Raw genomic sequence first — 10000 nt, forward strand, 5'->3', positions numbered from 1 at the left:
TCTTAGATAATATGTAGGCTGTAGTGTGGAAAGTTCAAATAATGCGGGGCTATCGACAAAAGTCTGATGATGATTTATGACGCAGGCCTGTAGTTATTTGAGTCACATTAATTAGTCAGAGTGAGAAGATCAAAAACACCTGCTCAATTTCTGTTACCATGGCAACAGCGCTTTCAACCTGTAAGATGTCACACGTCCTCACCTGTCATAGACATTATGAAAACCCATCCCTATACATGGCTGACCACACCTGGCCATGGGCCGACCATCACCCCCTGCATGACCTGACCTCCCCCCCTGTATCACCTGACCTCCTCCCCTGTACCACCTGACCTCCCCCCCTGTATGACCTGACCTCCCCCCCTGTATCACCTGACCTCCCCCCTGTATGACCTGACCTCCCCCCCTGTATCACCTGACCTCCTCCCCTGTACCACCTGACCTCCCCCCCTGTATGACCTGACCTCCCCCCCTGTATCACCTGACCTCCCCCCTGGATCACCTGACCTCCCCCCTGTACCACCTGACCTCCCCCCCTGTATCACCTGACCTCCCCCCCTGGATCACCTGACCTCCCCCCCTGTATCACCTGACCTCCCCCCCTGTATCACCTGACCTCCCCCCCTGTATGACCTGACCTCCCCCCCTGTATCACCTGACCTCCCCCCTGTATCACCTGACCTCCCCCCCTGGATCACCTGACCTCCCCCCCTGTATCACCTGACCTCCCCCCTGTATCACCTGACCTCCCCCCCTGGATCACCTGACCTCCCCCCCTGTATCACCTGACCTCCACCCTCACCCCATCGCTGTGGTTCATGGATCGTTCTCATGATGGATGCTTTGTTTGGTTGTGGGTTCTACTGTCTTACCGTCTTGCTCCTCCTTTCCTTACCTATATTGGTGGAGTACTGTCTGATGTGTTTTCATCCACATGGTTCCTCCTTCTGAACTGTTCTGTTCTTTAGATGATCCCGCTAAGCGAAGCCGTGTCTCCGGCCTGCGGGGGTTATGGGGGTGACAGTAACGCCGGGTGATTTAGCTGCTAAGGGGGCGTGAAGGAGCTGCCCTTAGCGTACATGTGTGCGAGGTCAAAGGTCGTTGAGTGAGAGGGAGACGGCCTATGACAGGTGAGGTGGAGACTCTGCTAATTAGGGCGGGACGTGGGGAGGGGGAGGAGGTCAGGAAACGCAAACTAGCTAGCTTACGAGCTAGCATGAAAGGTTAGCCTCTCTGGTTTCAGGCCGGGGGTAACACAAGCCTCCTCTTCACCAAGCAATGAAGGCTATCGCTAACTCGACTGGGGCCTGCATAACACCCAGGGTGTGTCCTTAAGACACACACACTCCGCGGTGGCTGTAGATCACCCGTCAACATGCAGACGAAGACACAGTCCCAGCCTGTCATGTGCATCGTATCTCCTGAGTGCAGGCCGGGGTTCTAGAGACACAGTCCCACCCTGTCAAAGTGGATCGTATCCCTGGGCTCCGGGGTTCTAGAGACACAGTCCCACCCTGTCGATGTGGATCGTATCCCTGGGCTCCGGGGTTCTAGAGACACAGTCCCACCCTGTCGATGTGGATCGTATCCCTGGGCTCCGGGGTTCTAGAGACACAGTCCCACCCTGTCGATGTGGATCGTATCCCTGGGCTCCGGGGTTCTAGAGACACAGTCCCACCCTGTCGATGTGGATCGTATCCCTGGGCTCCGGGGTTCTAGAGACACAGTCCCATCCTGTCGATGTGGATCGTATCCCTGGGCTCCGGGGTTCTAGAGACACAGTCCCACCCTGTCGGTGTGGATCCTATCTCCTGGCTGCAGGCCTTGGCTTCAGATACTGGGGCGTCTGCTTTTATTAAGAATCAGTGTGATTCTTAATAAAAGAATCACACTTCGCGCTGGGAGGACATCCAACTCCTCCCAGCGTGCCATGTGATCCCAGTTACCGACGTCTGGAGGAAGTTTATCGTCAGCAGACATTAAGGAGAACACATTCGCTGAGGGCCCGCTGAGTGACGGGCTCCCGTGGGTTTCAGCCTCTTGCTGGGAGGTAATGTTGAAGCTCCTCTTGTTGATACGGTCCCAGTGGTCCCAGTGGTCCCAGTGGACGCTGGGCCGCCCTGGGAATGTGGGGTGCGCCTGTTCAGACGCCAGTTGGACGCCAGTTGGACGACGCCAGAGAGCTTGGGTGGTCTCTCACTTGGGTGGGGGGGACCAAGGGGCTATTCCGACTGGGGCAACACCTCTGCCGTCCCAGTGGACTTGATGAGGAGAATATATATTGGTATATATATATATAAATCCCCTGGCAGGCCCGGCGCATTCTGCAGACCCTACTGTAAATCTAAAGTGCCAAAGAGAAATCCCCTCCAGTTTAAACAAACAGATTCTTCCTCCTGCTCTCCCGCCAGCATCCAGACCCCCCCCCACCCCCCACCCCCCAGTCCCTGGTTCAACACAGCGCTAGCGACCAGGTCTGTCTGAGCAGAACGCCTCCAACCACCCAGCCAAGGATCCTGAAGAGCCTCTTGGCGTCAAACCGAGCGCTGGTGTTTGGCCAGAGGGTCTGGACGTTGGGGTCCCTCTTTGTGGACGAAGCCCCCTCCAGCTCAATATCTAACAATTGGCGGCTGATTGGTTGTTGGCCCTGCCACCGCCGGCCGGCCTGAGCAACCAGCTAACCATACGATCTGAGTCTGGCTCCTCAAGCGATCCGTCCTTGGGGGGGGGGGGGGGGGGGGAGGGGGGCGGCGTTAGCAGACAGTTAATGTATTCATGCTCGCCCCATCGGGCTGCGGGCCAAGGGGCTTGAGTGCCGCTCTGCATCGAGACTCAAGGACTGGGGGTGATGGGCCCCCCCCTCTCTGAGCCGCTAATAGGCTGAGTGGGGGACCTTTCGACTCGTTCATCAGGCAGAGCCAGCACTTCACCAACCCATTCAACCCCCCTCCAACCCCCGTTCACCCCCCCATTCATCCCCCCTCCAGCCCCCCATTCATCCCCCCTCCAGCCCCCTCCCCGCCCCCACCACCTCGTTTCACACAGCGCTGGAACGCTGTAACCCCATGATGTTGTTGTCGTTGCTGTCGCCGCCCTATAGAGACTTTAGCACCTTTTCCAGTCAACAGTGAAGACACTCTGCAGGTGGAGTGTGAATAGGGCCGTTGCTTGTTGTGTTGGTTCTGTAAACGGGACGGTTCGAGATACACGTTTCAGGGGAAATACTTTTCCTGTAATGAACACCGAATTCCCTCTCCAGCTGTCTTCCCCATCAGTGGACCTGCAGGAAGTTAACATGTGAGTCCCTGCAGCCAACAGCCCAACACACAGTTGGCCCACGCCAGCTCCTCACCTCCTCCTGGGGTCACCTCGTCCTAGGGTCACCTCTCCCTGGGGTCACCTCAGACCAGCTCCCCACCTCTTACTGGGGTCACCTCCGACCAGCTCCTCACCTCGTCCTCGGGTCGACTCCGAACGCACCGGTCGGGTTCCCTGATGAATGTCCTCTGCTCTCATCTGGCTGCAGCTAATCTCTCTCTTCCTCCAGGCCCAGGAGATTCCATGAACCTCGCCTTGTAAGGCAAACCAAAGACCGGAGTCGCGGTCGACATGTTTATAGTTGCAGAGTTAACTGTACTCTGTTACTCCATCACATACAGAACACCAAACCTCGTCTGGTACAAAGCATTATGGGGATGTCTGCGGTGCGTGAAACGCCCAAAGGGTATTTCCCCCCTAGGGTATAATCAGGACAGCAGGTCTGCCCCCCCCCCCGAACCGGCGGGGGGGGATTGTCTTCTCCCTCCTCTTTAAGTGTGTAGCTAAAACAGCATGGCTGCTCAGACTCTCTCTCGCTGTGCCCACATAACCTCCTATCCCCACTAAAGTGACGGTTCCACACCATCACTTTAGACTTCACCAGAAATGTCATGTTGTTGGTTATTTTGCTCCTGGGGGCTCTCTGTTCTCTGGGGGGCTTGCTCTGTTGTTTCTGGATTCTCATTTCTCACTTGATTGATTTTCTCACGGGTTGCAGGGCTTTTAATTAAACGGAGCGATGATCAAAGCTGAGGCGAACCGTTGTGGAGAAGAATTGGCTATTAAAAACAAAAGCATGCTTAGTCGTTAGGTTCTGGTTTACTGGTTTCTACGGAATGAAACAAACATAGAGTTCCTCAATTTAGAGATGATGCACAATAGCGTTGTGCATCATCCCTGGGGTTACGTAACCCCGTAACCCCAGGGTTACGTAACCCCAGGTCATGAGGTCACAGCGTCAGGAACAGGTACAGGGTCACGGCGTCCTGCTCCATGCAGCCTGCAGGCAGCCTTGATGTCAATCAGGGGCCTTGATGACACTCAAGGGGCCTTGATGTCAATCAGGGGCCTTGATGTCAATCAGGGGCCTTGATGTCAATCAGGGGCCTTGATGTCACCATCCACATATTCCTACCTAAGCACCTCATGTATGTCTGAGTGTTCCATGAAGTGGGGAGATCTGGCATTAATTAACCAATCCCTACCAATCCTTGTCTTTTATATACAACCTCCTGAACTCATGAACTCCCCTCCTGTTGGCTGTGAACCTCCGGCCTCCTGTTGGCTGTGAACCTCCAGCCTCCGGTCTGCCCACAGTGTCTCCCAGCAGCTTGTCCGCTTCATATTGGATGACCACTGTTATCCCCTTCCCCAACAAAGGGGGCTTTTGTGCGCTTGACCGACCCAACACCATTGAAATACTTCAAAGGGCACAGGAAGAATAGTTCTTTCCCTTGCACCTTAGACTATGGGCTTCATTTAGTTCTGTTCCCTGTGGGTCGATGTGATCTGAGGTCATTCCCGCCCCCCGTTCTATCCAACAGGTTCGATCGGGTTTAAAGCTCCAAGGAAAGAAAGAGAGAGAAGTTTTGAGGCCTACGAGCTACGAGATGTGACCTCTGTGTTCAACCATCGTTGTTTTCTCTTCCTCCATCATCACTCCTATCAGTCTTTTCCGGTGTGTCTTTGAGATGAGGGCACCAGGACATCGTGTTTTCACCTGTAGGGTTAGTTAGAGCTAGTTAGAGCTAACTTAGTTAGAGTTAGCTGGTGAAAATAGACCCCTGGTGCCGTTGGGCCCCTTTCATTCCTTCCTTCCCGGTCCTTCTGCATCCCTCATGGCCCTGCAACCAGCCGACCCCAGCGTCCAGAGCTCCAGAATCCACAGGACCCTCCTGGCGTTATCAGAGTATTGTGTGTAGTAGTAGTAGTAGTGTGGGTGTGCGCTTGTGTTTGAGTGTGTCTCGGTGTACGGGTGTTGGGTTTTATCTAGAGCGCTGGAATTCAAGCAAACTCATAACCAATGACATGTGGTCGGTGTGTGTGTGTCTGTGTGTGTGTCTGTGTGTGTGTCAGAAGTTCTATCCCATGTGCAGAACCATAAACACTGTCGCCCAGATTCAGAGTTATTTTTCTGCGATGTGTTTGCGGTGCTTCAATGAAAGGCACGTGTTTGTATCATGAAAAGAGTGAGGGTGTCCATCGGGGGGGGGGGGTTCATACTCATTCGCAGAATCGCTTTGTAATGATCTGCTCACATCTCAAACAAGCACAAGACGCCCTGTGGGTCCAACATGGGAAGGCTTTAGGTGAGATACAGAGAGAGAAATACTTTCACGAAACGCACACACACACACACACCCCTAGCACACACATTCACACCTAGCAAACACATGCACTCACATCTAGCACACACAAACACACACGCATGCATACACAGACTCACATACCATTTGCAGTCAAGCGTAAGCTGTTTAATACATTCGATTTTTTTTCTCCGACCTTGAATAACACCAGTGGTTTCAAGCCCCCCCCCTCCCCCCCATGTTGCTCTTGGTTACAGAGCAGGTGCAACATCTGGTGTTGTTAACTTCTGATGATGCTCTGCTGTGCATGCTAAAATTAAATAAATATTTCCTGCGTGTGTGTGCTCGTGTGCATGTGTGTGTGTGTGTGTGTGTGTGTGTGTGTGTGTGTGTGTGTGTGTGTGTGTGTGTGTGTGTGTGTGTGTGTGTGTGTGTGTGTGTGTGTGTGTGTGTGTGTGTGTGTGTGTGTGTGTGTGTGAGACTAGTATGTGTCTGACTGGATAAGGAGGGGCCACAGAGGGTGCTGTTCCCCCCCCCCCCCCATAGACCGCCATACCAAGGGGCAGGACACTCCTTGGGGTGGGGGGGGGGGGTTATAGAGACTTTCCTTGTGGGGGGGTTCATAGACTTCCGTACCAGGGGACAGGACAGCAAGTTGAGATGCAAAGTTCACAATAATGTTTGACTCCGGCTGTTGTTGAAATGTTTTGACTTCAGAGACTCTCTCTCTCTCCTCTGCATATAGCAGAACAAAACAGGCAGAGTGTATTCAACACCAGTAGAACAACTCCAAATGTATGTGTTTGCTTTTAAATGCGTACTTTATGGAATTGGTTCAGTAGAATGGAGCCGTGTGGTTCAGCTGGGGATGTGATGAAGGCCTTCAGGAGGACTTCTCTACTGGAATGTCCTGTAGAGTATAAAAAAACTGATAGAAACAGAAAAAAACTGTTTTCTGTTGTTTAGCCATCTGTTGTCGGCCAAGGCTGATCTGAGACCTGTTTACTTAAAAAATAAATACAACATCACCCCGGGGGAAGTCCGAGAGAGGTGAGCCACAGACCGAGAGAGAGAGAGAGAGAGAGAGAGAGAGAGAGAGAGAGAGAGAGAGAGAGAGAGAGAGAGAGAGAGAGAGAGAGAGAGAGAGAGAGAGAGAGGATGAGAGAGGAGGAGAGATGAGAGAGGAGAGAGAGAGAGAGGAGAGAGAGGAGAGAGAGAGAGAGAGAGAGAGAGAGAGAGAGAGAGAGAGAGGGGAGAGACCGTGAGAGAGGGGAGAGACCGTGAGAGAGAGAGAGAGAGAGGGGAGAGACCGTGAGAGGGAGGGAGAGAGAGGGGGAGACCGTGAGAGGGAGGGAGAGAGAGAGAGACATAGAGAGAGAGAGAGAGAGATCTATTATTGAGGACAACAACAGCAGTCTTAACAGCAAAAGCAGCCAATAGAGCCAATCCCTCACGGTGATTAAAACATGTCCGCCGCCTTTGGGTCCCGTCTGGAGAAAGAAAGGCTGGCCGATTAGAGGGAGGCAGTCTGATAGAGAGGTCACAGGAGGGGGGAGAGGTGGACCTGTTTCTCTACCTCTCCCCCCCCCCTCACCCGCCCCTTGGCTCTCAGTCTAGATTGGAAAAGGGATAAATATGCATGAGCTTGGCTTCTTAATGGGAAGGACCTCTGATGGTTTTAGGTGGAGAGTCCTCCATCTTGGAGATGGAGTGGCCAGGGGATTGCGGAGGGAGTGGGGAGGGATTGGGGAGGGATTGGGGAGGGATGGAGGAGAACAATGTGTGGTTCATGATGAATTGGACAAACTTCCAGCATGTTTAGATCGTCTTGGGAAAATTGTCGAAAGAAAATAAGTTCAGAGTAAGAAATATGTTTTCAGAAATAGCTTGAAACAGTCACCCTCTGTGACAAGAAATATACAAAAATAGAATAAGTGTCTAAGAAATAGTCGTCCTCTCAGACCTGCAGGAGTCCGGTTCCTTCCAGTACTACGGCCTGGCGGACCGGGCGGCGGACTGCCGGATCCTCCACATGGACGAGGACCAAGACCGCATGTACGTGGGCTGCAAGGACCACGCCCTGTCCCTGGACCTCAGCAACATCACCCAGGACCCGCTGCAGGTCAGCTGGCACTCACACCCACGACACCTGACCCCCACACACACACACACTCATACTGCTCAAAGCTACACCTGACCCACACACACACAAACTCACACTGCTCAAAGCTAGACCTGACCCCCACACACACACACTCATACTGCTCGAAGCTACACCTGACCCACACAGACACACACACACTGTCTGAAGCCACACCTAACCCGCACACATAGTACTCAGCCTGAAGATAAATCTGGCCCCCACACACACACACACACACACACACACACACACACACACACACACACACACACACACACACACACACACACACACACACACACACACACACACACACACACACACACACACATACACAGACGCATCTTTAAGAGCTTTCAAACCGATATCTGCATGGGAAGGAGCGTGTGGCGGCCGCCGTGTGTTTGACTCCAATCAGAAGGTTCTGGGTCGGATCCCCCTCACATCCGCAGCCTAACCTGTAGGAGAGAGTTCCCCTGGTTAACAGCCCTGAGAGTGGGCATGGTTGGGGGTTGGTAGCCTACTAGATGGGGAGGGGGGTAGGGGTGAGAAGCCAGGGGTTCAATCCCTAATGTCCGTTTGTTCTACCTGTCCTTGGGAGATGTGCACTTAACGCCTTCCTGTACTTTATTGATTGCTGCTTATCTGGACACACGCTTTGTACGTCAGGTAAAGCATCAAAGCATCTGCTAAATTGCTTTGTGTTCAATGGTTAAATTCAAAAACTGCGTTTACACAAATTGACGGCTTGTAAGAAATCCTCCCAAGAGGACGTAATCGTCTGCGATTTGCTAATTGCTCCACATTTTTCCCAAGATCAGAGGCCTTTCAGAGGGGCTCATTAGCAGCACGTAAATAAGAGCACTTCACCATGATTGGCTAACATCACAGCCATGCGGTAGATTGGGCAACTAAGCTCTCTGATTGGCCACGGCGTCATGCAGATGTTCTCTGTGTGATTGACAGTGTGAGGTGCTGAACAGATGGGAGGAGGGTGGAAGTGTCCCAGAGGAGGCGCTAACTTGTCCGTGCTGCGCCCAGTAAACTGCTGCCTGTATTCCATTTAAAGGGAAGCCCCTGAAAAGGCTGAGACCTGCCTTCTGCTTCTGCGTGCTTTGATGGAGGCTGACATGTTCTGGTTTACCAATTCGTTGTTTCATTTGGATAAAAGCATCTGCTAAGTGACAACATGAAAATGTCAGATATCTTTCCAGTCTGTTTCATTAAGGTTTGAACTCTTGAGATGTCTGTGTCCTGAAATGGTGTCATGATTAACTATAGGCATCCATAACAGCGGGGTGATACTGGGAGTGAAAACAGCCGTAGCCCATTAGTTATAAAGGGTCTGTTGGCAGGTCAGCCCATAATAAGCATCATGAGGTCCACCTGATGATGCTAACATTCTGATGGCTTCTCTGCACTCTCTCCGGCTGTTTATTAGAAAGAGTAGCTTGTAGTTTTTGTGAGTGGTATGCTCTGTTCTCAGCTTTAACGATATGGATAATATCTATTTCTATATAATATAAAATGTTAAAAGGCCCGCCCCCCCTTGCTTCTAGAAGGTTCCAGAGGCTTCCAGAAGATTCCACTGCCCTGGTTCCTCACCTGGTTTTGTTTCCCTCCCCAGGTGTTCTGGCCTGCCTCCCCAAGCAAGATCCAAGAGTGCCAGATGGCCGGGAAGGACCCCACGGTAAGAACCTCATACCGGTCCCCCTCAAACACATGTAAAGCATGGTCCTCCTCAAACACATGTAGAGCATGGTCCTCCTCAAACACATGTAGAGCATGGTCCTCCTCAAACACATGTAGAACATAGTGTAACTCTGTTGTTGTGTGTTTGTGTTGTGGGTCCTCGGTTGTGTAACTCTGATGTTGTGTGTCCTCAGCACGGCTGTGGTAACTTCATCCGCGTGCTCCAGCCGTACAACAGGACTCATCTGTTCATGTGCGGCAGCGGAGCCTACAGCCCCGTCTGCATCTACGTCAACAGAGGACGGAGGCCCGAGGTAGATTCTCTCTCTCTGTCTCTGTCTCTGTCTCTCTCTGTCTCTGTCTCTGTCTCTGTCTCTGTCTCTGTCTCTGTCTCTCTCTCTCTCTGTCTCTGTCTCTGTCTCTGTCTCTGTCTCTGTCTCTGTCTCTCTCTCTCTCTGTCTCTCTCTCTCTCTCTGCCTCCCTCAGCAACACTAGGAGGCATGGAGCTCTCTGCCTTCCTCTAGGAGACATGTAGCTCTCT

At 52.4% G+C, this 10000-nt stretch overlaps 1 protein-coding gene across 1 annotated transcript in view; it reads left to right on the forward strand.

The window, feature by feature from the left end:
- sema3c (sema domain, immunoglobulin domain (Ig), short basic domain, secreted, (semaphorin) 3C) overlaps positions 1-10000 on the forward strand; it is a 33817-nt gene that overhangs the window by 8637 nt on the left and 15180 nt on the right. Inside the window, exons 3-5 of the mRNA XM_056578599.1 lie at positions 7586-7746; positions 9395-9457; positions 9654-9773. Coding sequence (XP_056434574.1) covers positions 7586-7746; positions 9395-9457; positions 9654-9773 — 344 coding nt within the window. The remainder of the gene's footprint in view (positions 1-7585; positions 7747-9394; positions 9458-9653; positions 9774-10000) is intronic.

Source organism: Gadus chalcogrammus, chromosome 19 (genome assembly GCF_026213295.1).
Source record: "Gadus chalcogrammus isolate NIFS_2021 chromosome 19, NIFS_Gcha_1.0, whole genome shotgun sequence".
Lineage (NCBI taxonomy): Eukaryota > Metazoa > Chordata > Actinopteri > Gadiformes > Gadidae > Gadus > Gadus chalcogrammus.